Below are 27875 nucleotides of genomic sequence, written 5' to 3' on the forward strand. Positions count from 1 at the left end.
GTTCGGGGCGCGGGGGCGCGGTCTCTCTCCGTAACCTTTATTCTTGTTGAGAGTGTTACTGATGGGAGCCGACGGCAGCTGGGTGAGTGGTAAGGGAGACTGTTGAAGTGCAAAGTCAAGAACACAGCTGGACGCGTGGACGATCGTCATCGGGTGAGCGCTGCGTCGCCTAGGATCGGTCCGTGAGTGGCATAGATATTCGGATCTGGATCTGGCAAAGTTGCCCGGCGGTCTCACTAAGCGTGTATCAAACATCGGACTAAGCCCAATGCACTGTTGGGCCCTGCCATAGATGAGCTTGCAAATACATGCCTCTGTATCGTGAATCTCTCTCTCCATCTTGCTATCTCCCCCAACAGCCGGCGCGTCCTTGGCCCTCCGAGGCAGGGTTGGAACATGATACATGATATGATGTCAGGTCCCAGGATCGCTTTGGCCTACGCAGGTTGGATCGTCATTCCACACTCTACCTCATCAACATCAACATGTTCGGCGCGATTGTTGCGGGCCGCCTGGTCCAGACAAACCTGCAGCGCATGTGAGTGGTTTCAACACCTTGAGCTGGGAAGGTGCAGGAGAGTGGAGGTGGAGGTGACTGAACACCTCGGTGATGACCATGACTCGACTAACACCAGCGACGACACGCACTTTGTGTTCACCCTCGAGAGACCGTATGACATCAATCACCTTACCGTCTTCCTAACTGGCGAGAGTAGGTCCAAACGCAACGGAGCTGACCCAGTGCCCTTCCCCGACGGATATGGAGCGACGGTACACTTTGCCTGGCCGGGGGGCGAGTATTTCCTGCTCGGGACGTGAGTGCTAGTTGGGCAGTCTGGCAAGGCTGTCGGACGCGCTGTGTCAGCTTCCCCGTTCGTTTACTCACGCAGCCTCACAAACGCCCGCCCATCGGCCATCTACAAGGTCCGCGGACACCTCCCACCAGGCGTCGCGCCTGGAACTGTCGCAAACGCGCCCGCGCAGCTCGGTATCGAGGTGGCTACTCTTGGGGCGGTCGAGACGGCCGCGCAGGCTAGCGCGGTGCAGACTGGGAAGGGTCGCGAGGTGGCGCAGCGCGTCGATGTCAGTCTGGTGGCGCAGAAGATTGTCAAGAATGTGAGTTGCGAGTGCTGGTCTGCCTTTCTCGTCTACCTTCCTCGAGTACGCATCTCTCCCACCTGCTTCCCCGCCTCTCCACCATGTCCAACTACTCCCCCTACATCACAATTCAGGCACTTTGGTCTTAACACCCCTACCCCGCAGCCCAACCCCGCAGCCCGCCAAACCCCGTGGCTCACCCCGCGGCATCGTCGCTTCGCTCCTCGGTCGCTAACGCGCAGCTCTTCAACTACCTCCACTCGTTCGGCGGCGACGTCAAGCTCACGCCCGACACGCCCATCCCACTCTCCGTCTTTCAGCGCTGGTACGACAACTTCAACCGCAAGATCACCAACGACTCTGGCGCGGCCTTCCTCGACCGCGAAGACTAGCCAACTATTGTACATGCATGTTATCTGTCTATCCTCTATCCGACAGCTACACATCCTCTGGCTTGGCGACCTTGCGCTTCTCTGTGCGGCCAGTCCCAGGGTCCTCCATCTCCTGGTACGAGATGGACAGGAGGGGGTTACCTCGGATCAGCTCATCCTTCCATAGTCTTACCATCTTCAGAGACGGCGTATACCACGCCGAGCTCGTTTGCCGCGGTGGAGAGATAATAGCTCCTCGCGTCGCCGAGCGAAATGACTTTGGCCTTGACGATGTCGCCGAGGCGGAAACACTCGCCCATGCGCACCTTGTCGCGCTCCGTCAGGCTCGAGTCAGCTTATTCCAACCGGTCAGCTCACCGGATATCCGAAACGCGCACGACCCCAGTGATCTCCTCTGTCGACTCAGCGACGGGGCGGTCATTGACAATCTGGATAGTGATGCTCGCTTGTGTCGGCGAGAGGCGCGAGACCTGACATTAGCTCCCTCCCAAGTAATAAGCTACCGGGCCCATGACGATCGCGCCGATGTCAGGCACCGCGCCGGCGTCTTGTTTCCCCGCGACGCTAACGATCTGATGTTAGATAAAACCAGACAAGTGGCGGAGGAAGGTCAGAAGAAGGCAGTTGACGCACCGAGCCATCGCGCACTGGCCGCCCGATAACGGAAGCGAGGATGCGCCCATCGCTCTCATAGCACCCCACACCACACTGAGGAAGGGGTGTGGTGTTGAAGGCAGCTGGGAGGGGCTGGCCGGGGAGAAGTATTTGGGACATGATGATGAGATGATGAGCGAGGTGTTGATGATGTGCGACAGCTGAGGAAGGCAAGTGGAGGGCCTCCACCCACAAAGTTGACAGCTGCAGTTTGATTCCGCTCCTGCCTGTCTTGGATGCAGATCGTGCAGATGTTAGAATGGTTCAAGTGGAGGTACCGGATCGCGTTTGAGACAAGCCAGATAGGCATACATCCATGACATACCTGTGAGCAATTGCAGTACGCGTCTGTGAGCTACACCTGCAGCACGGGTTCCCGTCGACGCATTCCTATTCTGGCTCGCTTCACTGGTAGAGAGGTCCTAATAGATCTGGCAGACTGCCGGCCACCTCCCAAATCCCTGGAAGCCTGGAGGCCCCGCATCACGTTTCGGGCTTACGCTCCAGCTTGCTGAGTGATGTGTGTGCCACTGTCTTCTACCAGCTCGACTGGGAAAGGCATTCGCTACCTCTGTTCCAAGATGGTAGGCAACCCACAAACGAGTGCGACACGACCAGGAAACAGGCGGAGGTTAGGATTAACGGCTTCCTTTCTCGTTATGCGATTGTTAGACTTCAGATCCGTCAGACAGTAACCGCCAAATGACACTATGACATTAGCAATCAAACAATCTGACTAGAATTTGTCGGCTCGCGTTACATCTCACCACGAGGCACCTGAAACTGATCGACTGCACACAGAAGCTAATCTACACCCGCATGAATCGGAGACATACCTCCACTGTCTGTAGAGCAGGAGATCAGTGGCTACTGTATGGCTGCCCACTAACCCGCTGTTAACGGGTGAGGGGTGAGTGACCGATGACGGGCATAACGACCTGGAGGGGTTGGAAAACGGAGTCGCAAAGTTGGAGATGTCAACAAAGAGGGAATGTGCCACGTTCGGCATTTTAAGCGGCAGTGGTCATTTTGTCATTGTAGGTATTCAGCAAGTGCCGGCGGCAAGCTTATTTTGGTGAAGCGGGGTTGAACGGGCCGGCACGGCAATTGACACACCAAACAGGGTGGCCGTGCGGCATCCGCATCCGCTTTACTTGTCCCCAGCCGCTGCCCCGCCCAGCCGCCTACCCGCCCCAGGCCGTCACCTACTGCTAACCCCACCCTGGCTATGCCTGGTCACCCTCGTCACCCCACCCAGGGCCTCACATGGCCCTCACCCAGACTCACATTTGGAGATTCGGCCCAGTCCCCACCCTACACACAAGCCCACCAACTGATGTTCTACCACATGTGAGCAAGAGCCACAGTGCAAGAGGAAGACGTATCCAGCTGATCATCTTCAATCCTTTCCTCATCATCTCCACTTGTCATCTCACCATCAACATGCTTCGCCTGGCCACTGTCGCACGGCGCACCGCCATCACCTCTGCTTATGCTCGCAGTGAGTATTCAAAAGCCAGATCCGCACCAAACCAGGGACCACGATGGAAAGCATCGCGCGGAAAGGATTCGCCCAATCTGCGCCCTGCAGATGTGCGAGGACCGCGGTCAAGGTAGATGCAGTCAGTTTGGGGACAGGCTTAACGGAGCTGTTGCCACAGATGTCTCTGCCTCCACTGCGAGTCATATTGTCGCCCATTACGCTGTCCAACTGCTTTTGAGGGAAGCTGGAAACAGTCCCGCTCACCTTCCCTCCAACCCAGCGGCTAGCGTGAGGATCCGCTAACATCAGACTTCCACGCATCGGCCGCAGTGGCCGCGCTGGAGAAGTTCAAGATGCCCGCCATGTCGCCAACCATGACCGAGGGCGGCATCGCAGCGTGGAGGAAGAAGGAGGGCGAGGCCTTCTCGGCTGGCGATGTGCTCCTCGAGATTGAGACGGACAAGGCGACTATCGACGTCGAGGCGCAGGACGACGGTGTGCTCGCCAAGATTGTCGTAAGTCGGGAGCTACCCACCAGACAAAGGATCCAACTGACAAACGCAGAAGCAGGACGGCTCGAAGGGCATCCCAATCGGGAGCACAATCGCTATTGTTGCTGAGGAGGGCGACGACCTCTCGGGGGCGGACGCGCTCGCGAGCCAGGCCGACGACGTTGCCCCGCCCGTGCCGCGCGAGGACGACACACCGGCTGCCCAGGCCGAGGCGCCCAAGCAGGCCGAGGCCCCCAAGAAGGAGGAAGCGCCCAAGAAGGAGGAGAAGCCTGCAGCCAAGGCATCGTCGGGCGGCGACAAGCCCACTTTCTTCGCCACTCCAATCGCCCGCAAGATTGCGCTCGAGAAGGGTGTGCCTCTTGGCCAGATCAAGGGCTCCGGCCCTGGTGGCCTTATCCAGAGGGTGGGTCACCTGTTTGGCACTATGCTGCCTTCCCCCTTGCGCAGAGCTAACCGCAGTCCGACGTCGAGGCCTACAAGGGTGCTGCTGCCCCCGCTGCTGCTTCTGCGGCCGCGGCCGCGCCTTCCGCAGCCGAGTTCGAGGACGTGGCCGTCACGAACATGCGGAGGGTTATCGGCACCCGCCTCACAGAGAGCAAGCAACAGGTTCCCCACTATTACGTCACCGTCGAGGTCAACATGGACCGTCTGCTCAAGCTCCGCCAGGTGTTCAACAAGGCCAGCGAGGGCAAGTCCAAGCTCTCGGTCAACGACTTTATCGTCAAGGCTTCGGCGCTGGCGCTTGGTGACGTGCCTGAGGCCAACTCGTCGTGGTTGGGAGACAAGATCCGGACGTGAGTAGCAAACGAGTGGAGCACACGCACGAGGCGTAGCCGCGCTCCAAACGAGTGGAGAACACGCACGAGGCGTAGCCGCGCTCCATTTATACACCGGCCCTGCTAACGTGTCAGGTACAAGAACGCCGACATCTCGGTCGCCGTGGCCACCCCTACCGGCTTGATCACTCCCATCGTCAAGGACGCCGGCTCCAAGGGCCTCGCGACCATCAGCGCCGAGACCAAGGCGCTCGCGACCAAGGCGCGCGACGGCAAGCTCAAGCCTGAAGAGTACCAGGGCGGCACGTTCACCATCTCCAACCTGGGCATGTTCGGCGTGAGCCACTTCACGGCCATCATCAACTCCCCGCAGTCGTGCATCCTTGCTATCGGCGGAACGACGCAGAAGCTCGTGCCCGCACCCGAGGAGGAGAAGGGATTCAAGGTCGTCAACGTCATGAACGTCACCCTCTCGAGTGACCACCGGACTGTCGACGGTGCCGTTGCAGCTCGCTGGCTCGGCGCGTTCAAGGGATACATGGAGCAGCCTCTGACGTTCATGCTCTAGGCGGGGGTGTTAGATACCTCGGGAGATGCAGATAGTATGTTACGGCGGTGGGGGGGGGGGGAGGGGAGGTTGTTGGTGCCCTGTCTGGTGGCGTGTGTGGTGGCGGGCTGGGCGACTGACTGCGATGCTGGAGGTGGAGCGAGACAAGGTGGCGCTCGCACTGACCGCATCGACCATGGAGCGACCTGACCACATCACACACGGAGCGAAAGGGGTATACGCTCCAAACAAGCTGTGCTGATGGCAGATGCGAGGCATTCTGGTGCTTGTTCTTGCCAGTTGATGACCTGCCGTTGATGGCAGCAAGAGTCCTTGTGGCAGACGCATCAGGCCAACCAAGCGCAAGGATAAAGCAGCGTACCCTCGCGCTCACTCTGTTCACTAACTACCCACCTGTCCTCATCCAACTCACATCCTGCCACTGTATCATGGCCTCAGTCCCCGGTATCCTTCTCGACTCCTTCATAGACGCAGCCGACACGCGCCTCCCTGATACCCTCCCAACCTGTGAGGAACTTCACACCCTCAAACCACTGGGCAACCTCTCTCGGAAGAAGGTCCGCGCCATCTTCGGGGCGCTCGAGTACGCGTGGCGCGAGGTCATGGGCGAATACTCGCCGTCCCCTGTGCTTATCGAGTTGTTGTTCAAGCGGCCGAGGAGCGCGGATGAGGCACTGGGAGTCTACCTCCAGACGCTGTTGGAGGAGGAGGAGAGGCGCGCTGAGGCTGGAGACGAGGAAGAGGAGGAGGAAGAAGAGGCTGAGAAGAGAGAGGAGGAGGACAAGGATGAAAGGGGGTGGCGGCAGGAGGAAGGGGAGAACTGCCGGGAGATGGAGCACTTCGGCAAATACCAAGAGGAGAAGGGGGGATGTGACGAGCTTGACGTCTACGAGCCGGAGGACGAGGAGGAGGCGACGGCTGAGGAGGAGTGGACGACTGAGGAGGGGTGGACGGGGGAGTGGCACGCGACAGAGGTTGAAGAGACAGAGGCGACAGAGGTAGAGGACTCGGTGGACGGTACGGAACAGTTTCATCCTGAAAATGACCAGTCAGCCCTCGAACAGCCCAAGATGAACGCTCCTGCAGTCATAATACAGCCCCTGGAGACGCCCAAGACCTCATCCAACCTCTCCATCCTCTACCCTGACCCCACCCAACCGAACCATGCCGACCAAGCCCTCCTCAACGACTGGACAATCACCATAACTGACGTCGACGCGCTACGTACGCACCCCGTCATCGCGGACCTCACTGCTCAGCTCGACGCACTCCCAACACCCATCGACCTTGCGGGTAGTCTCCGGATCCGGCACCGGCACCGGCCCCGGCTCGAGGCCGAGCCGTGGCTCAAGGTCAACACACAGTACAACGCGACCACGGAGGGGGAGGGGGGACCCAAGAAGGACGGTTGGAAGAGGTTGGGAAGGATGCTGAAGGGGCTGCCTGCGTGCGTGTAGGAATGCAATAGAATAGTATCAGATATAGGTACAGCTTCGTCTCAAGTCCGGGATCTGAACCACCTCAGTGAGAATGCATCATAGTTGCCGCTTAGGAGTGGCGCAGGGAGAATAATGCAGCTTCTGGCAATAATTCTTGATAATCGTGACTATTCTGCGTTCGAACTCCTTCTCGCGGATCGCCGTTTCTGGCCAACCAGAGAAGCTATGCAGTTTTTCTCTTGCACAGACACTCTCAACATCATCCATTATCGCCCTCATGAGAGGCTTGGCAATGACTGTCTTGCACCTGCAGTTAAGAAGAGCCAAGGTTTCATGGTTTGGGCAGGCATCTGGATGGTGGTTGCACTCTTCTGGTTCGTTTTGACACCTCCCACTCAAGAGGCAAGAAGAAGGGTGTAACTGCCAAGATATATTGTGACCAGATCCTCAAGAAAGCGCTTCCTGGGCCATGGGATTTCATGCGCTCGTGTTGACAGAGCTGGGGAGCGACTCCTGATATCATTGAGGGCAATGCAGTTGTCCACAAGGCCAAGATTTGTTGTGCAGAGTGGAATAAACAAGGATTTAACATTGTTTTCCACCCCCCAAGCTCGATGTCAATTGCATCAAGCATGCATGGTCAGAGCTCAAGCGTCGTCTAGCCATGGTATCCCTTCGCCCAAGCACCTTGGACGAGCTCTGGGAAGCAGCACAGCGCTCGACAGAGTGTTCGTTCCTGATCTGAACACCATTTTGGGTCACTAGGAGGCACTGCCTTACAGCGGCCGGAACGGATAGGGTGGAACGTGGGTCATCTTGTCGGCAGCGAGGCGGAACCAGAGACCAGTTCCATTCCATGTTCGCCACTACCAAAATCACAGATCGCCACTGCCAATGAATACTTTGCAGCAAGCTGCCACAAGTAAATCAACACAAACTATCAAATCATGGAAAGCTGTTCTGGACAATTAACGTACAGCCAGCAATCATCAACTAGCGAAAAAACCATACCCATTTCACTGGATTTACCACTCACAATGAAGATCAGTTAACCTCTCGCAGCACATCCACTCGAAAGTCTCGCACTCTTCCTGCGGCAAGCAACCTTCGCTCCTCGACGAACGTCTCCCACATCCCGACGAGTTGCATAAATACCTCCCTCTCGTCGTCTCTCACTTCCTCACTCTCAACACCCTCTGACTCTAACCTCTACTACTTTCTTACTTCACAACCACTTACATTAAAAGTTAACAATGGCCCGCATCACCCCGACCGTCGGCCGCACGACCCGCAACGTCGCACCATATTCTCAGCGCGACAACAAGGATTACACTGCCCGCTCGACAGAGGCGCGCAGAACCGCTACCAAGACAGCCCTAATCGTAGTCTCCCCCCCGCATGCGCCGCACTACATGTCGGGTCCCATCCGCCGCCGCCAGCCCATCCCCCAAGCCCCTCCCCCTTCCAGCCGCACCTGTACTCTAACGGCGGGCCCCCTCGCCAACGTGCACGACACGCAGGCCGCCGCCACCCTTCTCCGCTTCCGCCGCCCCGACTGGGACCGCGTTACCCCTTCTGAGTTCCTCGCCTCAGTTGACCGCCACCTCCTCTCGCGCAGCATCCATCTCAAGACCACCGAGTTTGGCAATATGATCCCCCTCGAGGACCTGGCACGCACCACCGCGCGCTTCGTCCTCCGTGCCGTTCACGACTCTTGGGTCGCCGCAAACCCCACCCAAGACGCGTGCAAGCCTCGCTGCGGCTGTGTTCGCGAGATCATGGCGAGTGTTCCGTTTGCCGTGACGGCCGAAAACTACCTCCGCTCTACGATGGAGGATGTTATCCGCTGGCTTCATTGGGACGGGAAGGACGATAACGAGGGTGAGACCGAGGAGGAGACGGAGACCGAGACCGAGACGGAGACCGAGACCGAGATCGAGACCGAGACCGAGACCGAGACCGAGACCGAAACCGAGGCCGAGGGCTGGACCGACACTGAGATGGAGGGCATGAGCGAGTAGGCTCAAGATGGTACTGTAGGTAGTAGAAAATGTTGTAGTACCCGAGCCCCTACGACCCGAGCCCCGCCGACCCGGGCCCTTAAATTGCGCACACGTTCAACCGTATTCTATGCATCGTACATTCACTCTACAACAGGAAACACATCATAGTAGTTGGTGAGAGGAGGTGAGCGAGTGAGAGAGAGAGAGGGAGACAGAGTAAGTAGCTGAAAGCCGGGAGAACTAGAAGATGCATTGAAGTAGACGACGACAGCAGATAGACTGAAGAAACTTATCTCTCACGTGTTTAGTTAAGCTGAAGCCAGCTGCAAGCCGATAATGGTCCAAAGCAATTGACATGGTGAACCACAATGCCTCGGCTCGTCATTATTCCTAAATGTACTGAGCTCTGGTTCATGGGAAAGCCCACGGTAGCTGCGCTCTCACGACGCAACGCCTCCGTGTGGGACGAGGAAACTCGGCTCGGAGCTATCGACCAGAACCCCGGAACATTTGTAAAGACCTTGTCTTTTTTTTTCCCGCACCCGGACGCGTAGGACTAGCTCACCTAGCCAACCCAGATCCATTGCGCTCCCCTCGGAATGATGCAGAGCACCCTACAGAGCTGCACATGCGCCCCCATGCCCGAGTCGACTGCACGAGGTTGGTGGACGCCACCCTGCCTGTGATCCGCAGGTGCGAGAGTGCGAGAAGTGTTGAAGTGGTGGCGTGGTAAGTGGTGAAGTGGTAGGCCTAATTTCCCAGCTAGCGGTGTATGTGGAATGAGGGGTGAGAATGCTGTAAGGGAAGAGGGAGGATGATGATTTGTGGCACTGCGATGTTGGGAAATTGGGAAATTGTCACGAAATGCACACAACGCCGTAATACTCACTCTCTCACCCGGCTCTGATGCATCCCAGACCTCTCATCCCTCCCATCCTCCTCTTCCCTATTTATGCACGGACGCTTCCATCTTCGTCACCTCACAACCAAAATCTTACCTCTCACCAACAACCAACTGTACCAATGGACCAGACTCTCAACGAGACCCCTCTGTCGCCGGCCCACAAGCTCGCCTTTGAGCAGGCCATCGATACCAACTTCCGTACCTTCGGCGTCCGCACGACCTACGTCGACCTCCACAAGGACCTCAACATGTACGACAAGAGGACTCAAGGCGTCATCATCAGGTGCATCCACGATGCGGCAGTCACGGTTGGCCTCAGGCCCGTCTTCGACCCGCTGTGCCAGTGCCGCTCGTGCGATTACAGGAAGATTCTCAACTGGCGCATCCGGGGGTGGGCCGAGGACGTTTACCACGCCACAGAGATGGCCAAGAGGGTTGCGTCAAACATGCGCTAGGCTGTAAGTACTCAACCACCCTCGCTCACTCCAGGCCGCACTCAAAGGAAGTGCATAATTCAGCTTGGGGGCGGATATTGACGGCGGCAGAACCAAGGTGCAAGGGGTATATACCAGTATGTACCTCTGGGTCCCCTTCTGATGGGTTTTGTGCTAATCAAAACAGGGGGACACCATCAAACTCGGTCATTTGGCACCATCACCCCCACCCAGTCCATACTCTATTGTCCTCAACTTCTCCCATCCTACAGCACTCTACCTCTACCCAACAATGCTCTCCATGGTACACCTCACCCCCGATAAGCAACGGCGCTTTGTCGCGGCCCTCGACGCACGCATCCTCATCCTCTTCGACATGCCTTGGCACGAGCTCGAACCGCTCTTCGAATTCCACGGTCCCCTCGAGCAGAGCCAGATCCTATTGGATTTGCACGACACCATGAGGGCCTTCGGCATTGCGACCATGTACGATGTGCGCTGCAAGTGTACCGAGTGCAGCACGGAAACGCGTATTCTAGGGTGGCGGGAGGAGGTGCACAAGGAGCTCGGGTAGATTCCTTAGATCACGATGGTGCACGAATAGGAGTATGTAGATAAATGATGAACTCGTGACAGGATACAATGGAAACTCGTGGCTGGATACGATGGACACTGGGAGGTGCGTTCAAATCTGATTGCCCCTGGGACTGATCACTCACGCGCCTATCTTGCACTTCGAAGTTTGTTCCTGCGAGGAATGATAGCAACTATGTCCTCGACTTGACAGACTCGAACTTCGAGGATGCTCCCGCTGCACCTCATATGACCGCGTACTGGTAGGGCAAGTGGACAGCCTTTGATAATTTGGGCAGAAGCATTGATTTTGCGACTGATTTTGGGCCATCCTTGAATCAACCCAAACACTCCATCACAATTACTAGGACCTCTTGTCATTCTCTTCTTGGATCAACATCTCTTTCAAGAGCGAGCCGATTCGGTAAATATTTCTCCAAGCGTCCTCTCTACAGGCATATAACCCGTCTCACTCTCTACCCCTCTCCTCATCTACAATGTCCACCACCTTCGCCGAGGCATTCGAGGCCGAGCTTCGCATCAGCTTCGCCAACTGGCCTACTCACCGCCTGGCTGAAATTCACAAGACGCCCTTTGACAACCTCGACCAATTCAGCCAGGGCCTGGTGCTTACGGCCTTCCACAACGCCATGGTCCAAGTGGGAATGAGCCCTCCACTGGACAGACGGTGCGCGTGCGAATATTGCGGCATTACAGCCCGGATGCGGCGCTGGAGCGAGGTGGTGGAGGCTGAGCTTACTCGGGAGGGGTTCCTGTGAAGCACATCTGGCCCGTTGAGGGAGGGAGTGGGTGAGATTCGGGGGCTGTTTTCGCCCTCCTTACCTTCCATGCTCAAAATGGACCAAGACTAGCATCCTTATGGTTCACAAGCCACTGGCACGTCGTCATCTTCTTTTGGCACCTAACGCCACAATTCTCTCCTACCCTTCCACGACACGCTGGTTCCAAGCCATATACTGCCCCCACGTCAAGATCGGATGTAGATTCCAACTAGGTCCTAGCTTCCCGCTCTTCAAGGTTAGGTCGAGTGCCGTGGACACACTGTGATAAGGGAGCTGTAGTTTCCTATCTTTACATGCAGAACTTCTACGAGAACTCTGACAAAAATGATGAGGCGAACACTGAGCTTAACAGTCCGAGCAGGAACGTTGGGATGTGATACCGAAACGTGAGCGTAGGATAGCTGCAGGGAGGTGGCACATCAATCATCTTGGCGGAAACAGTTTGGGTATACATATTGAAATCATTGGCAACTGAGTCGATGTCATGCTAAGAATGTGGCCATGCCGACAGAACCACCGCCAGCTTGATGAGGTGGCAATTGGCTATCGCTCCTCAGCCGCTGCCTAAATCAGAAACACCTTCCACTGCTCCCTTAAAGTGTCAGCGTGTCCTGGAAGTCATTGTAAAAAAAAAACTCACTCGCGATACCGGGTCTCCTTGCATCCAGGGCAGGGGGAGCCGGTTCCGTGAAGCACCTTGGCACAATCTGTAGTCAGCTCTGCCTTAGATCAGACGTACCCTCACACATCATGACGTGGTTACAGGCGTGGGGCATCGTGTCAGCCTTCTTGTCCTGGCAGACGACACAGATCCCATGCTCGGACACGGTGGCCAACTTGGCCATGGCGGCGTACATGGCAATGGTCTTGGACGCCTCAGCGTTTGCTTCGGCCACAGCGTCCGCGACCGCAGCCTTGGTGGACGCCTCAGCCTCGGCCTTGCACTTGTCCTGTGCCGCGGCGACAGCGCGGGCAGTCGCAGCCTCGGCCTTGACCACCGCATCCGACTCTGCCTGCTTGGCATCGTCCTCTGCGGATGTCACCACTTGGTGCATGAGGATAAAAAGAATTGACGCAAAGCTTGTGAACGGCTCGTCGGGGGAGGCGATTTCGGCCATCCACGCGACCAGGAGGTCGGGACGAGTGTCGAGCGCCGCGTGGATGCTGCTCATAATGGCGGTCTTCTGCTTCCGGTCGATAGACTGGAAGTGAGGGACGCGTAGGATGCCCTCAACCGTCAAGCCATAGTCGGCGAGGTTGTCGTCGAGGCGGGCCTGGAAGTCGGAGTAGAGCATAGTTGCGAGGGTGGCTGCTGGTGCGTACAGTATGGGGTTGGGTGCGAGATGAGAGGTTGAGATAGTTGCTGGTTCTGTGATGGTAGAGAGGTGAGAGAAATCGATGGGACGAAGTGTCAGCGGGACGAGACCGCTTATATCCCTTAGGGAGAGTGGACCACCAGGGTGGCAGTGTGCTACCCACTAGTCAGTTGTACCATGGGAGACGGCCATGGCGATTGTGCTGGATCGTGACGCAGACCTCGGTGTGACATGGGAAAAAGGAAAGAAGATGACAAGTGGGAAATCCCACAAGCCCAATGACGGATCTGCTGCTCCTCTGTAGGGAAAGATGGTTCCCAGAGTTAGAAGCGGGCTCGGTGAGCGATGTGTGGCACGAAAGGGTTGTGTGTTGCGGAATGTGGCGATCTCGCAAACTCGGCTGTCAGTATTCCTCAACCCCAGATATTCCTTGTCTTGCCAAGATCCTGGTTGAGGCTACATCTACGCACTACGTTGGCTGGGTTTAATATGTTTATCGCGTCGAAGATTCGCCACGGGTTTCAAGAGTTTTATTAGGTTTCGGCTTGTCTACTCCAAAAACAACCGAACCTGCATAGGATGCATCAGAAAATGGTATGATCAAAATTGGAGCGGTTGGTTCGTGCTTATCCCGCTTTCTACGGCCTCATCGCCGGTTCACATCATCCCCACCTTCTTGAAAGTGGCTGGGATAGCTGTGCTTGCTCGCCTCTGTGTAAGAGCAACGGTTGTGTAACATATATCTCATGTATATGTCGAAGAACACATTTTCCTCTCGCCCCTCTTGCAGTTCCCAACATATCCAACATGGGACCCGACCACCTACCACCTACCACCTGGAGCTCAGCGGTGTTAAATGTTTCAGTGTGCTTCCCTACCCATGTCCTACCTTCACCTCCACCTCAGCTGGGAACCAAACGGGGCGATTGACACCATTCACACCCAACACATTCATCTTACCTCCCTCAGCCTCATGCGCTACTCGGACTACCAGAGCTTGCTCCTCGACAGGCTGCGGAGACGGGGGTTCTCCATCGAGGAGATACGCAAGCTCCCGTGTCTGGCCATGCTCGACTACGAGAAGCGGCATAACATCATCTCCTGCTTCCACGAGAGCCTCTGCGAACCCTTCAAAGCGGTGTGCGCGTGCGACGACCTCTTACACCTCCGCGGCACAGCTGGAGGTGAGACGCCCACCACCCTCCTCCTGGAGTGGTCGAACACATGTGCTCGTTACGTTGAGCGCGCAGCTCCGCAACAGCCCAGACCCCAGGCGTTGTCCAAGGAGGCGGAAAATGAGTCGGAGCCCGAGGAAAACGGAAACTCGAGCTGTGTCATCTGCTGGGACAAGGCGCGCAACCAAATGCCATACATCTGCCAACATATTGTCATGTGTGAAGGTGCGTTGGCGGGAGGGCTGAATACTGATACCAGAGTGCGTGACGAGGGTGGTGGACCCAATAAAGTTAACCGGATGTCCAATCTGTGGGAACATGGAAGAGCGCCGGTGAGTGCCCAGCGTCAGTCGGCCCGAGCAAAAGCGCTGATGTCCAGGCGTACGATGTGGCGTGTCTACTTCAGCTGAAGCGGGTGGCGGCCCTGCGCATCTACGACAGTCGTGGTTATTCGCGTACTGTAAAAGTATCAGTACGTTGTATCTGTTTCACTCATGTAGAGTGTTTATAGAAGCCTATCTCCCCCATGGAGCCCTCGTCGGTTCTACTGGTTAGTCCAGACATCTGGGCCCACTTATACTGCACAAAGCCGACTTCGCAACTGGACCTCTACCTCTCTGTTGGTCCCAACAAAGTGAGCCTGAAGCGCTACGAAGACCCTCATCCATGATCTGCCTTACACATTTCTAGAACAAAACGGCGCCGCTGATGTCAGTGACACTCTGGAACTAACCACGCCACCCGTGTTGTCTCACAGCAAACAGGGAGGAGATTTGTTCTGTTTCCAGAGCCTCGAAGTCTTGTGACCGGTCGAAGGCTATGCTCACTGCTCGCGCTTCGCATAGCCTACAGCTCGTAACGTGATACTCTTCATACTCCTTCTGCTCTTTTCCATAAGGCTTTCATCTCCCCAACCTGCCCGCCATTAGCCCAGAACCGAGGCAAAGATGTTCAGACGCTCCTCCAGCCGTGCATCCCGCAGCACTACCCGCTCCAGCGCCGGGCCAAACCTCACTGCGTCCCACCTCCAAATCGAAGTCGACAGGGCCGCTGCAGTAGCTGAAGCTCTCTCCCGCGCGGCGGCCATCGAGGCCGAGCGCATCGTTGACGCAGTGGACGCAGCTGAGGCCATCCATGCTGCCGCCCTCGTCGAAGCCACCCAAAGGGCTGAGCGGTCATGCTGTCTGACGCATCAGGCGGCCTTGGAAGATGCGGTGACCCAGGCGTTCGCTCTCGTGGAATCGGTTGTGGAAACAGCCGTTGCGGAGGCGGTCGCTGAGGCTATTGCCAAGGAACGGGCAGAGGCAAGGGAACGAGCGGACGCAACCGAATACGGTGGTATCTGTGTCGTATGTCGTGATGAGCTGGTCAACCAGATGCCCTTCAAGTGCCCTCACATCCTCTTGTGTCACGGTAAGTGGTGCCTTGGCGACTCTGACCCAGACTGCGCCCTACGTGTCGTCGAATCCAGGAGGGGATGCCCGTGGTGTAAGGTCACGGACGTGCATCCGTGAGTGCTGGTTGGGGCGTACTAACAGCAGCGCGGCCAAGTGGCGAGTGTACCTGCCATGAGAGGGGAGCTTGAGTGAGGAATGATCTAAGAGCGGGGTGGCAACTGCATGTACTGTACCTGTGATCGTTTCCGAAGCGGACTGGGTGGCAAATGGCAACCACTGAAGGTCCAGTACGTAACCGGTTGCCAGCTCACCAGCCAATCCGAGACAATACTGATGCCATCAAAATACGGGAATGCCGCGCATACCGTAAAGTAAAATCTAAGGTAAAATCTAAGGTACAGCTTAGATTGGTTGGGTGATTGCAGCAGCTGTCGAGTTGCACCAGCAGCAGGTTGATTTGCTCGGAGCAGTTCGGCCGTAGGTGGAAGCAGGTCGATGGTCGATGAAGTCATTGTGGCGATGCCCGGACCTGAAACGCAGAGACCAATCCATTACAGTACCACCAAGATTGAGCCCGTCAGGTCGATGATGCATTCTCGTAAGCTTGTCAACAGTATGAAGAAACGCAGGTCTGCCAATCACACTCATCGCGGCCGCTGCTTACTGTGCAGAGCATATCTCAGCTGACGGTGGCTACGTTCCTGACTCTTGCTCCGACGGCAGTGCTTTCGGCCACATGACAGATCCAACCCTAGATAACAACTCAACCTTACCATCAGCAAACCAGCAAGCTCCAGCAGTCCGGACCTTACACTACTGGATATGCTGGGCACAGCTTATGTTCTCTCAAGAGTTACACTTCCGTACCCCGAGTCCCGACGTAACCGAGCTAACTCTACTCACTCCACTCCACTTCTGTCGAGCACAGCAGTCGACATGGCCTTCACCTGCCCAAGCATCTATTTTACCTACACCAGCATCTATTTTATCGCCACTTACTTCCTACTGAAACTTATCAGTATCATTTGACTACTCACACTCGACACCATGCTCTACAAGGCTTTCAAAGAACGCCTTGAAGCCAACCTGGCTTGGGAGGGCCTGAGCGTCGATGCCCTCGCCACCAAGCCATGCTTCAACCAGCTCAGCTCCAGGATGCAGACCCAGGTCTGCAATGCCCTTGTGGCAGCCCAGGACCCAGCTTGGGACGATGCGCACCCGGGTACGCGAATGTCTCACATTACCAACGCATTCAAGAACCGCTGGACTCCGTCCCACCTCTTGTTCGCCATAGCCGATCGGGCTGCCACCGAGTCCGAGGACGAAGCCCACAAGATTGCTCAGAGGATGGGGGTCACCTCCACCACGGTCTACACAGCTTTCAAAAAGCGCCTTGAAGCCAATCTGGCGAAAAAGGGGTTTGACATTGACGCCCTCGCCACCAAGCCATGCCTCAATCAACTTGGCTCCCGGATGCAGGCAAACATTTACAAGGCTCTTATGGCCACAGAGGACCCCGCGTGGGACCACCCACGTTCTGTTAACCACACTTCCCCCATCACGGACGCCCTCAAGAAAGGCTGGACTCCGTCGCACCTCATGTTCGTCATTGCCGACAGAATGGCCAGGGTGGCCGAGGAGGAGGCACGAAAGATTGTTGAGGGGACGGTAGACGCGGCCGCCGCGGCGGCCCCTCGAATGGCGACGCCTCTTTCGGTAGTGACGGGGGCGAGGGCTGATGCCGTACCTGCGACAGCGGCGGTGCCTCCGATAGCTGCGGCTGCGAGGGCAACGGCAGCACCTGCAACAGCAGCGGTACTTGCTACAGCGACGATCCCCGTACAAACGGTGGCTCCCGCTACACCGACAGGCCTGATGGGCCCAGCTCTTCCTGTGAAGACAGCCGCCCTCATTAACGCTCTCAGGCACTCTATTGCAGCCGTCGAGGTCGCGGTGGACCGATTGGAGACGATGGCTGCTCCATTCCAAAACCAACCTCAGAGGCCCGGTTCGATCCACGACACCACAAACGACGCCCATGTCACTTCCATGGAGGCCTCTTCAATGATCGACGCCCGGTTAAAGGCAGCCTTCCAGGCCGCAAACTATGCAGCAAGTGGAGGGCACCGGTATGCCACCGAGATGGCGTTGGGCGAGATCCAACGCTTCTCGGACCAACGGCTCGCATCGTCTCTGATTGAGGGTGCACAGGCGGCCGAGAAACGCTTGGCTGCCAGTCTGGTCGACGCCGAGCTTCAATCCTGCATGCGGTTACAGGCTGCGTTGACGGCCTCACAGAAGGTTGTGGCGGGCGGAGCAGAAGTTTGGGTACGCCGTGCAGAGGCCGCCGCAGAGCAGCGCATCACTGCAGCGGTGCTGAAGGCGAAGGAAGACACTCGCCGCCAGGTACAGGAAGAGATTATCAAGCCAATGGAGGAGGAAAGGCGTCTCGCGACCCAGCGCATGGAGGGGATGATGGAAGAAGGTGAGGCTGATCTGAAAAGGAGCTGACTCCAGCACTGGCAGATGCCGAACGGCGGAATGAGTGGGCCTTGAGGAAATCACAACAGGACGCGGATAAGCGCATGGCGGCTACTTTGAAAGAGGCTGCAAGAGCAACGGACGCGAAGGTGATGGCAGCAGTGATGGATGCAGTGGAGGTGACTACCGCCGCCGCCGACGCACGCGCCGTTGGCGCACTTATGAGGGCCGATGAAATGGCTTACCAATACACCAGTGAGATCAAGTCGTTGAAGACCACCGTTGCCAATCACCAGGCAGACCTTGCAAAGGCGAGGGAGACCTACGCGACATCGGTTAGCACCATGCGGAGAAATATCGCCATTGAATCGGAGAAGTTGAGGGCAGATCTTCTCAAGGAGAGACAAGAGCTGGCGATCATGAGGTATTCTTGTCCACGGAAGGGGGCGGAGACGTCAGCACAGGTAGAACAGGAGGGTGGCAACACCTGTATCATCTGCCTCGATGGCCCGGCGGACCAAATGCCCTTCCAGTGCCAACACGTCGTCATGTGCTTTGGTATGTTACGTCTTTGCTGAAACTGACGCCAGGATGTTCGGAGCGCATCGTCCGGGATTCGCAACGCTGCCCGTTCTGCGTTGACCGGAAACCCCGCCCGTGCGTATGGTGTTCGATAGAGCTGACTTCAGAAAGGCGCAGTGGCGTGTGTTCCTCGCGGCGTGAACCGTTCCAGAACACCACGCGAATCTATCCTACATGTTTAGACACGCCGCCTCTCGAAGTCCGAAGCCAATGCTGCGGACGAGACCACATACCCCGCGCCGACAACAGTTTCAATATGCTTCCATGGACAGCGCCTGGGCGACACTCTGGTCCTATTCCGGGACAAGGATCACGGGCAATATGAAGCAGGGCGGACCGCAGCATTGGGTCATGCACGTGGGCAACAGTGGAGATGGCACGGGCACGGTGATATCACCGAAGGGGTGGTGTGCCCTATGTTCTGATGGTGAGGTGAGAAGTCCTCGAGAGACAGAGGGTGTAGAGAGGGAGGGGGTGAGAAGTGCGATTACTCATAGTTGGGATGAGTCATAGTGGATATTGTGCAATTGTCCAAGTAATCAATTTGTTAAATGTTAAGTACCTTACCAAAGAGATAGATGAGGTCTGGAAAACACAACACAGACTTTCATGTCTCCTCTCCTCTGGAACTGTAGAACACTGTACACTCAACTTTGGTAAACTTACCACGTTGCCAATTGCCACTTGACCAATACTATGTGTTATATACTCAAGGGCAAACCCCACTTCAGTTCTTCTTCATTACTCACCACTCCCTACTCTACTGAACACCGTCACCTGTACGAGCCCCAAGGCTTCATCACAATATCCACCTCCTCACCGTTTGTTTGAGCATATGCCTACACATTGCTATATACGTCCTCTGCCATACTAATCATCACTGGTATTAGGGGAGATAAACGCGCAACTTTTTCATCGTGGAATGAGTGTGGGAAAGAAGAATGGAGAAGGACAATGACGAATCCGCCATGGTTGTTAAGGATGAGGACGGAACCCGACGCCTTCAGGATTCGGCTTGTAGCCGAAGGCCCACAGGTTGGAAGTCTCTGAGATCTGAGAAGCATAGATAACATATCACGTGTTCCTTACGCCGGGTTGCAGACTGCATTAAGCCTCAAAAAGGGAGATTGCGAGTCGAACGACAATCAAATTGGCAGGAGACTTTTAGCCAAAAACGTTTCTCATCTTCCTCTTCCTCCCTTCATTCATTACTCATTCACCTTCTTGCGCGGGCGGCATCATGCTCTTCTCCCAGTTCCACGAACGTCTTGAACACAACCTAGCGAAGCACAACCTCAGCGTCAAGAGCCTCCTCGACATGTACGACTTCCCAAACCTTCCCAGGTCAATCCAACTCAATGTCATGAACAGATTCCACGACTCGCTGGAGCCGCAATGCCGCCGCAGATCCAGCTGCGGGGTGAGGATGCTAGAAGAGTCCCTGGAACAACAGGTTTCGCCCTCGTTGTTTCTCTGGAGAGCCTCTGTGTTTGTTGCCACTCGGGCCGAGGCTGCCGCTAAAATTCGAGTGGAAAAGCAAGGGACTCAAGCGGCTGAGGACGCAATCTCCAAGGTGAAGCAGGTGGCAGAGTTTCAGAAGAAAGTGGCAATTACCAGAGCTCTGGGACGAGCGAAGCGCGAGGCTGCCGCTGAGCGTGCCCAAGCGGTACTGCTAGTCAAACAGCAGGCTGTGCGAAGCACTTTCGCGGCTGTCCTTAAAGCTGTGGCCTCCGGACGGGAGAGGCTCACCCAGGCCATCGAGGCAGAGCGGCAGCAGCACCGATTAGCCCTCGAGAAAGCAATGGGTTCGGCTGCAGCGGAGAAAGCCCTTGCGCTTGGGAAGGCTGTCGACGCCGCACGAGCCTGTATCGTGTGCTACGAGGACCAGGCGTCACAAATGCCGTACACTTGCCAGCACGCGATGTTTTGCAATGGTGAGTTCGTGTCATTGAAATAGCTGACGTCAGGATGCGCAGTACGCATCGTACATGCTAAGAACGGGTGTCCAATCTGCCACAGAAGGAGTGTCCGTCCGTAAGTTCCCCCGATGTGACGGTGCTGACTTCAGTAAGAAGAAGTGGCGCGTGTTCCTCCCGTAACCTGCTTATTGGATGCGGACGGCTAGATGGAGTTGTATAGAGTAGAGAAACCCCCTGTAGAGAGCTCGCCGTTGCAGATCTGGTGCCATGAAGTTGACGACAGCTTCCCTTGAAACTATTCTCTTATATTCGTCAACTTCAGAGTGTGTGCCGTAACTTGCGAGACAGTGCAAAGTGAAGAGAAACAACTGAATTGCGCGAGGGCCATCTTCCTTACACCACCTCCTTCCGCCTTCCCTGCCTTCCATTGGGCACTTCTGAATGTGGGGTTGTTCCCATTCCCTCCTACCAACTCTCAGCTCTGCTCCAACTCCTAGATCGGAAGAGTACCGCCCCCGACGCTTCGAGGGCCACGCTGGAAGCGGTCGTCCCCTGTACCGCTCTCGTGGATAAATCGTTCTGGCCAGGCTGCCAGGAAAGCGCAGACGCCGTGCGCCGGTCTATGGTTAGTGTATGTTAATATTTCAAACGATCTTGTTCTGTCGTGTTGTTCCCTGCGGGAATCTCACGTGCCTGAAAATGCATAGACTTTCAGACGCTTTAGCTCAGTGGGAGAGCGAGCGAGTGAAGCGTACATCGCCCAGTTCGTTCGGTCGTGTGTTCAATCCACACAAGCGTCAGAGCTGCTCGAGGAGCATGTCTTTTTGGGCTGGCCAATGGGGGAGCTTCACAGTAACATATATGATCTATCTCTCAATGCAGCGTTCCGTAAGCACCATTTACTCTTGTGGCGTTTTATGCTCCGCGCGCCTGGTGATACTGGGGCTCTTCGGCAACGCTGCGCTTATCGTTGTCCCGGCGCATAAGAGCGGACTCGCACTTGGTCCAATAGGGCACACACTTATCGGTGCACCAGTACCAACCAGACTGACAATTGGGCGGGGCAGGAGCGCAAACTGGAGCGCCATCGCGCCACAGGAGCACATCGGTGTCGGCACAAGTGCGGATCTGGCGCTTGGGGTTACGGGCCGAGTCAGAGTCGGCACGGGCCTTGGGCGTGATGGAGGGGTACTTGGGATTGAGCTCAGGCTCGGGTGAACGCGCGGCGAGATCGGTGGGGAGTGGGTTAACGGGCTCGCTGGAAGCATCGCACTTGTCCCAGTACGGGATACACTTGTCGGTGCACCAGTACCATCCGCTCTGGCAGAGAGGGGCGAGGGGACCGCAGATCGGAGCGTCGGCGGCAGCGGACCAGTACAGCACCTGGTCGTCCGGACAGGTAGGGGTCTGGCGCGCGACAATGTCGGGAAGTGGGGCCGCCAAGGCGGGGACGAGGAGGACGAGGGCGAGAGTGAGGGCGAGCATGGTGAGGCTTGCGAGAGAGAGCTTGGGGGAGAGCTGGGGCGAGAGTGTGAGGATGGGGTAAAGAATCTTTAAAGTAATGCATGGCATTGGTAGCGGATCGGTAGAGAGTTATTCCTGGATGATAAGCAGCATCGCTATGAATGCTTACCAACATGGTCAGTCAGCGTTAGTGATGCGATGCGGCCTTGTTCGCATACCGTATGGTCGCCGATTTTCGCGCCTCCTGTGTTGTGTACGGAACCGCAGTACTCAGTGTTACCGCGACCGAGCAAGCAGCGCATTGGTCAGAATCTTCACACGGCTTACTGCTGGCCAGCATGATCAATTTGTCCAGTACCAGCATGTTGTCGGCGTCCATCTTGGCGTCCATCTTGTACAGCTCTAGGAACAAAAGTTGTGACTGAGAGTGGTAGAATGGCAAGATTCCAGTTTTGACCAACGAGGCAAGATTCCAATGTACTGTATCCATCCGATGACCCCGGGATTATGAGCCGAAACTCTGTTTCAATTCCGGTGCTGCCAAGTCTTGACTTGCTCACAGCTCTTACAGTTACAGTACCTGCCATTCTTTGCATAGCCTTCTAATCCTCTGACGTACGTCATACGTCATACGTCATGGGGCGCGCCGCTCAACGCGCCATGGTGCGCCCTCGCTGTTGCGAAGGTACACGAAGCGGTCATGCAGGCGGCTGGGCTGGCCTGCCCAGAACTCGACTTCACTGGTGTCAGCTGTTCTGGGTCAAGGCTACTGAGTATATGCACTCACGTTGGAACGACGCGGAACCCTCCCCACCCCGGAGGGCAGGGTACGTCCTTGTCCTCAAACTGAGCCTCTGCTTTCTGCACCGCAGCCTCGAGCTCTCCTTCTTCCACAACAGAGCTCTGTGCGCTTGCCCATGCACCGATGCGACTTTTCCTTGGCCGTGAAGCAAAGTATTCCTCACTATCGGCCTTTGACACCTTCTCCACAGCGCCCACCACTCGAACTTGGCGTGCAACTTCGCGCCAGTGCAGTGCGAGTGCTGCGTGTGGATTCGCCTCTAGCTCTGCACCTTTACGCGAAGCGTAGTTTGTGAAGAAGAGGAAGCCGCGGTCGTCCACTTCCTTGAGGAGGACGGCGCGTGCACTTGGCACACCTGATGGGGTGGCTGTACATAGGGTCATGGCTTCTGGCTCGCGGACAGTGGCGAGGGCATCGTCGAGCCACTTGCGAAAGAGGGTGAAAGGATCGGTGGGGAGGTTGTCGCGGGTGAGTCGCTCTGCATGGTATTGATGATGCGAGGTGAGTTTTAGACCTTTTGGAGTAGACTCTGAGTGTTCCGAGATGGTGTTGACGTCGAGAGCCGAGGTTAGGTTGCGAGTGAGTGTGGGGGCGACTGGAGGTGAGCGTGCCGTAATGTAGGCGAGGTTGGGTGTGACATGGAGTCGTGGTCTTTGAAGTAGGAACATTGCTGAGCGAGTTGGAACGAAGTTGGATAGGATCGAGGTGGGTTTGAGTATGACTTTGGGAGGGAGGGGGATAAGCAGAGGTTGGAAGGGAAGGTGGGCAGCAGTAGGAGGCTTGGTGCGACCTTCAGGGTCCATGATCCGACTACTTGGGCTAAATTGTTTGGGTCCATGAGTATTCAGGGAAAAGACCAGTTGTTTTGTTCATCAACAAGCCATCTTATGAGGAATATCAGATTATTAAACCCTGGACTCGATGGCTAAAGGTTCGACTCTCACTGATAACATGCCGTCACTTTAATCTACTCCCTATCCTGCATGTTGCACTGACTCTTAATGGTCGTGCATCAGGCATTATCAAGTCCAGTGACCTAAAATAATCCCGCCCTCATGGCACTTGGGGACCACCCTTGCCCGACCTCACTTGCCCCTGAACAATCATCCTCTCAGCGGCGCGGCCCGGCGATTGAGGTCATGTAGACTGAGGGAATCGCGGAAAAAAAGAAATCAGCCGTGGTATGACCCGCCATGTCCTCCTTAATCGTGGCGCTCATGTTACCTTCCCGTGCCCTCCTTTTCCATGTACGACGTCAGTCACCCCCTTATTCTCCCATTCCTCCATCAACTGCCGAACTAATCAAGCGGCTTGTCGTGTGGGAAGGATATCAACACAGATTGGGGTCTTGTACGCAGGTGAACCCATTGCCAGACCAGTTGCCGTTACCTCTGGCCCAGTCTTGGATTAGCTACCCATGCCACGGGTTGACTTTTCCTTTCCATGCTGTAATGTTGACAAAGGCACCCTCGATCTCGGTACAGCCATGCTGTTTAGTCGACCCACCATACCAACTAGGGTATAGGCCATCCCCCTCCCACGCCCCTTCCCCTGCCCCTGTCCCTGTTCCGATCCACCACCATCCACCCACTTGGTACTGTAAGAGAGTGACTTGGTGTCATACAAACAAACCACTGTAACGCACCTCCAAACTCCCAACTCTTTCATCTTTCCAACACTCCTATCATCATTCCCCCCCCCTTGTTATCAGCAGCCGTGCGTTCTACCGCTACCCTTCCGACACGCCGACCCCATGCGCGCACGCAGACTGTGGTGCGCAGTCGTCGGCTGTCCGGAGAAGCGGCAGAGCTTCACCCCGGACGGCCAAGAGTTGCCTGAATGGCTGTCATGGTCGCAGGTGAGACAAGCATCCGATATCCGTACTCGGTCACTCAAATGCTGATGGGGCAGTACGTCACAGTTGTGGACGGGCAACAAGTGACAACTGGACAGGTTGTCGATCTGCCTTTGACTTGTGAGTTGAAGAAAAGAAAAATCAATCGCGTTGGCGTTGACACCAAAAGATTATGGACCAAGTATACCACTTGGGGAAGGGTGGTCTTATGGCGGCTCAGCGTCACCAACTGGGAGCGCAGAATCAGAGACCGAGACAACCGCGTCCGGGCCATCTACGTCTGTACCCACGCCTTCGGCTTCGGCCTCAAGTTTGGCAGGGTCAGTGACGTCGGGAACAACAACAACAACAACATTGTCCACTTTGTCATCCCCCTCACTATCGTCGTCCACAGCAGCATCCACCTCCCCAACCACATCCCCAATATCCACAACATCTTCACCACCATCATCTTCCCCATCACCATCTCCCTCATCTTCACAACCATCTACGACAACATTGTCAACACCTTCATCATCCATATCCTCTCCACGCCCCTCCTCTTCAACATCCCCAACGCAACCAAGTTTGGCGACAAATAACCGCACAACCTCTGGCAAGTCATCACTACCAAGCTCGTCTTCTTCGGTAGGGGCTGCAGCAACAGGAGTGACCCTCGGGAGCAACCTCGCCGTCATCCTTCCATCCATCCTCGTTCCCTTTGGTGTCCTCGCTGCCGTCATCCTCCTCGTCTTCTGTCTCCGCAAGAGGCGCAAGGAGACTGATGCGAAGAGAGCCGCCATGTACACCGCGTACCATCGAACAGCACCACAATGGGAGCCAGTGCCGACTACCGAGCCACCCGAAAAGCCCAGGGGACCCAGTGGCGGAACGGCAGTCGCTGCCAACATTGGCGCAGGGGCTGCCGCCGTTACCGGGGCACATGCCCTAGCTGCCGGCGCGCGTGGAGGGGACGACAGCAGCAGCACGTCATCGGCTGGCGATGAGCGCTCGTCTCTCCTGCACCGAGGCAGTGTCGGAGGGAGTGTGCGGGGTAGTATGCGCCAAAGTGCTGGAAGTGGTGCTGCCAGCTATGCAGGGAGCTCGAGCGGCCTCGCAGGCGTCGGAACCGCAATGGGCGCCGCTGCTGTCGCAGTAGGCGGGTTAGGTCTCCTGCGCTCTTTAGGCCTTGGTAAGCGGCCTAGAACCGAGAGCCCCACGGACGTCGACGAGCAAGAGCAGGAGCAGGACGAGGCTGCGCGAAAAGTCAGCGGCAACACAATGGAGCGCATGATCGGCCTCGTCCGTCCGAACCGCGGGAGCAAGCGATCCAGTGGGACGAGTGGACAACGTTCCGGGAGCGGGGGCACGAACAACACGTCGGCCGACCCGAAGCGCTCCTCTGGCGGCACAAGCACTGGTGCGTACGTCCCTGTTCCTGAAGACGAGCTGTTCTATGCGCCCCGACCGATCATGGACCGCTCGATCGACAGCGATGAGATGTACCACAGCGCGAGGAGCAGGAACTCGTCCAGCGACTATGACCCAGGAACAGTCGGCACGAGGGGCTCAAATTCGTCCAGATCGTCTGGTGGGCACTCGGGCCGCTCGCATGGGAGCAAGAGCAACAGCAGTAAAAGCTCGCGCGGCTTCCGAGGCGCGGGCGGGCGCGTCCACTCGATGATCCTTGAAGAGGGTGTCCCTCCCACTGCGGCGTTTGCTGGCGGCGACCTTGGCTTGCCCGAGACGCCTACATCAGCCTCGTTCTCGATTTACGACTCGGCAGGCTCTGGGTCTGGCTCCAAAGACGGACAGGACCTAGGCGAGTTCGGCACGCGTGGAAGTGCGCGGGGCAGTCGACTGGCTCTGCCGCCTGGTTCCGCGGCTGGACGCTACTCTGAGCGCAACAGCAGCGTCGGCACGTTTGGCACTCCATTCGACCCAGACAGCCAAAGCCGGGGTTCCACCGAGCTCCTTACGACGGGCAACAGGAACTGGATATCCGACCCGGCGCTTGTTGGCGCCGGCGCAGCCGTTGGTGTGACTGCTGCCGCTGCTGCTGGGGGTGCTCGGAGACGGTCTGTGGACAGCAGGGGCCGCTCACCATTCGCCTCACCAGAGAGCACCCGTAGCGGTCACGGCATGGCTCCTAACGACTCTGTCGACACCACACCGCGTCTTCCCCAGGGCCCTGTGGGCATGGTGCCGCTCAACGTGCCGCGGTCTACTGAACCGCGCCCTCTCCCGCTCCCTCCTGGTGCTGCGCGTGCTGTTCACCCTGGCGCACACCAACGCTCAGGCTCGCAAGAGATGATGGCTGCTGCCGCGGCCGCGCTCGCTGAGTACCAGCGGTCGGGTGCACACCAGCGGACTGCGTCTCACCAGTTTTACGACCGCACGCCGTCACCGGTCAAGCATTCACGCAGCGCGTCGACAAGCCACGCACTCCTAGCTCCGATGCCCGGGCTGAACCGTTCTGCTCCCGGTCCTATCATTCGACCTATGCCTCTGGCCGCGAGCGCAGCAGTTGGTGGTGACATGATGCTGTCACCATTCGGCCCACCGCCTAGGTCTCAGGGATCCGGCTCCAATTCTCATCCATCGACAGGCCCCAGCCTGCCGAGTGCGAGTGCGCAAGGCTTCGTGTTCCCCGCGCCACCCGACATCAAACCCGAGGCCCAACGGTCGACAGAAAGCCTCGCAGAACCCAGACATTCTGGGACGACGGCGAGCGCGGATGGATCTCAGCGGCGGGGTAGTGCGCCACGGTCGGCGACGTATGACGAGTTTGGCGTGCAGCAGGGCACGGCGAGTAGGGTGAGATTCACTGGGCTCGCATTGATTCAAACCCGCTGACACCAGTCCGAGCCGATCCTTATTCTCCTCAACTCGCCGGACATGTCGCTCTCGGATGATCGGCTAGAGCGGCGCACGAACCGCGAGTCGAGCTCGAGCGACGCGGGCAGTGGGTGGGATGAGGTCGGTACGGTGCAGCGGCTGGGACAAGAGTGGAACAGTGGGCTTGGGCGGGGCCGGTTGTCAGGCTACAGCCAAATGGGCGAGGTGGCGGAGGAAGCCGAGCCGAGCCCATTCGACCCCGTTGAGGCAGTCACACCAGAGCGTGCACGGCGCGGTGAGTTTGGGTCGCCAGTCAAGCTGCTTCAGCGGCTGTGGCGTTAGTTTGGCATGTTGGGGTGGGGATATCACAAACATCTGAAGAACCTGTAGACAATACCCGGCCAGCGCCACTCACGATATTGCAAGTA

At 56.9% G+C, this 27875-nt stretch overlaps 14 protein-coding genes across 14 annotated transcripts; 10 read left to right on the forward strand and 4 right to left on the reverse strand.

The window, feature by feature from the left end:
* Positions 1-485: 485 nt before the first annotated feature.
* On the forward strand, positions 486-1490 carry CcaverHIS019_0301870 (uncharacterized protein; the record flags this gene model as incomplete). The annotated part of the gene is made up of 5 exons (XM_060598606.1): positions 486-538; positions 636-712; positions 743-815; positions 891-1116; positions 1341-1490. The coding sequence occupies 5 exons, from the start codon at positions 486-488 to the stop codon at positions 1488-1490; spliced, it is 579 nt and encodes a 192-aa protein (XP_060455383.1).
* Positions 1491-1536: 46 nt separating this feature from the next.
* On the reverse strand, positions 1537-2264 carry CcaverHIS019_0301880 (uncharacterized protein; the record flags this gene model as incomplete). The annotated part of the gene is made up of 5 exons (XM_060598607.1): positions 1537-1631; positions 1663-1814; positions 1848-1960; positions 1994-2062; positions 2124-2264. 5 exons carry the CDS (start codon positions 2262-2264, stop codon positions 1537-1539), a joined length of 570 nt encoding a protein of 189 aa, XP_060455384.1.
* A 1323-nt stretch (positions 2265-3587) lies between these two features.
* On the forward strand, positions 3588-5483 carry CcaverHIS019_0301890 (uncharacterized protein; the record flags this gene model as incomplete). Its single annotated transcript, XM_060598608.1, has 5 exons — positions 3588-3645; positions 3937-4142; positions 4192-4542; positions 4599-4933; positions 5051-5483. 5 exons carry the CDS (start codon positions 3588-3590, stop codon positions 5481-5483), a joined length of 1383 nt encoding a protein of 460 aa, XP_060455385.1.
* A 428-nt stretch (positions 5484-5911) lies between these two features.
* On the forward strand, positions 5912-6940 carry CcaverHIS019_0301900 (uncharacterized protein; the record flags this gene model as incomplete). The annotated part of the gene is made up of 1 exon (XM_060598609.1): positions 5912-6940. The coding sequence occupies one exon, from the start codon at positions 5912-5914 to the stop codon at positions 6938-6940; it is 1029 nt and encodes a 342-aa protein (XP_060455386.1).
* Positions 6941-8175: 1235 nt separating this feature from the next.
* CcaverHIS019_0301910 (uncharacterized protein) lies at positions 8176-8943 on the forward strand (the record flags this gene model as incomplete). Its single annotated transcript, XM_060598610.1, has 1 exon — positions 8176-8943. The coding sequence occupies one exon, from the start codon at positions 8176-8178 to the stop codon at positions 8941-8943; it is 768 nt and encodes a 255-aa protein (XP_060455387.1).
* Positions 8944-9948: 1005 nt separating this feature from the next.
* CcaverHIS019_0301920 (uncharacterized protein) lies at positions 9949-10284 on the forward strand (the record flags this gene model as incomplete). Its single annotated transcript, XM_060598612.1, has 1 exon — positions 9949-10284. The coding sequence occupies one exon, from the start codon at positions 9949-9951 to the stop codon at positions 10282-10284; it is 336 nt and encodes a 111-aa protein (XP_060455388.1).
* Positions 10285-10555: 271 nt separating this feature from the next.
* On the forward strand, positions 10556-10837 carry CcaverHIS019_0301930 (uncharacterized protein; the record flags this gene model as incomplete). Its single annotated transcript, XM_060598613.1, has 1 exon — positions 10556-10837. The coding sequence occupies one exon, from the start codon at positions 10556-10558 to the stop codon at positions 10835-10837; it is 282 nt and encodes a 93-aa protein (XP_060455389.1).
* A 1366-nt stretch (positions 10838-12203) lies between these two features.
* Positions 12204-12934, reverse strand: CcaverHIS019_0301940 (uncharacterized protein; the record flags this gene model as incomplete). The annotated part of the gene is made up of 3 exons (XM_060598614.1): positions 12204-12231; positions 12280-12346; positions 12379-12934. The coding sequence occupies 3 exons, from the start codon at positions 12932-12934 to the stop codon at positions 12204-12206; spliced, it is 651 nt and encodes a 216-aa protein (XP_060455390.1).
* Positions 12935-13835: 901 nt separating this feature from the next.
* CcaverHIS019_0301950 (uncharacterized protein) lies at positions 13836-15702 on the forward strand (the record flags this gene model as incomplete). The annotated part of the gene is made up of 5 exons (XM_060598615.1): positions 13836-14355; positions 14390-14462; positions 15128-15543; positions 15574-15640; positions 15672-15702. The coding sequence occupies 5 exons, from the start codon at positions 13836-13838 to the stop codon at positions 15700-15702; spliced, it is 1107 nt and encodes a 368-aa protein (XP_060455391.1).
* Positions 15703-16574: 872 nt separating this feature from the next.
* On the forward strand, positions 16575-18731 carry CcaverHIS019_0301960 (uncharacterized protein; the record flags this gene model as incomplete). Its single annotated transcript, XM_060598616.1, has 5 exons — positions 16575-18012; positions 18045-18343; positions 18473-18566; positions 18599-18665; positions 18698-18731. The coding sequence occupies 5 exons, from the start codon at positions 16575-16577 to the stop codon at positions 18729-18731; spliced, it is 1932 nt and encodes a 643-aa protein (XP_060455392.1).
* Positions 18732-19830: 1099 nt separating this feature from the next.
* CcaverHIS019_0301970 (uncharacterized protein) lies at positions 19831-20689 on the forward strand (the record flags this gene model as incomplete). Its single annotated transcript, XM_060598617.1, has 3 exons — positions 19831-20524; positions 20558-20624; positions 20659-20689. 3 exons carry the CDS (start codon positions 19831-19833, stop codon positions 20687-20689), a joined length of 792 nt encoding a protein of 263 aa, XP_060455393.1.
* A 735-nt stretch (positions 20690-21424) lies between these two features.
* On the reverse strand, positions 21425-21994 carry CcaverHIS019_0301980 (uncharacterized protein; the record flags this gene model as incomplete). The annotated part of the gene is made up of 1 exon (XM_060598618.1): positions 21425-21994. One exon carries the CDS (start codon positions 21992-21994, stop codon positions 21425-21427), a length of 570 nt encoding a protein of 189 aa, XP_060455394.1.
* Positions 21995-22607: 613 nt separating this feature from the next.
* PDX3 (uncharacterized protein) lies at positions 22608-23443 on the reverse strand (the record flags this gene model as incomplete). The annotated part of the gene is made up of 2 exons (XM_060598619.1): positions 22608-22713; positions 22761-23443. 2 exons carry the CDS (start codon positions 23441-23443, stop codon positions 22608-22610), a joined length of 789 nt encoding a protein of 262 aa, XP_060455395.1.
* A 1180-nt stretch (positions 23444-24623) lies between these two features.
* Positions 24624-27789, forward strand: CcaverHIS019_0302000 (uncharacterized protein; the record flags this gene model as incomplete). The annotated part of the gene is made up of 5 exons (XM_060598620.1): positions 24624-24633; positions 24687-24750; positions 24800-25195; positions 25245-27426; positions 27472-27789. 5 exons carry the CDS (start codon positions 24624-24626, stop codon positions 27787-27789), a joined length of 2970 nt encoding a protein of 989 aa, XP_060455396.1.
* Positions 27790-27875: the final 86 nt, after the last annotated feature.

This window comes from Cutaneotrichosporon cavernicola (assembly GCF_030864355.1).
Source record: "Cutaneotrichosporon cavernicola HIS019 DNA, chromosome: 3".
Classification (NCBI taxonomy): domain Eukaryota; kingdom Fungi; phylum Basidiomycota; class Tremellomycetes; order Trichosporonales; family Trichosporonaceae; genus Cutaneotrichosporon; species Cutaneotrichosporon cavernicola.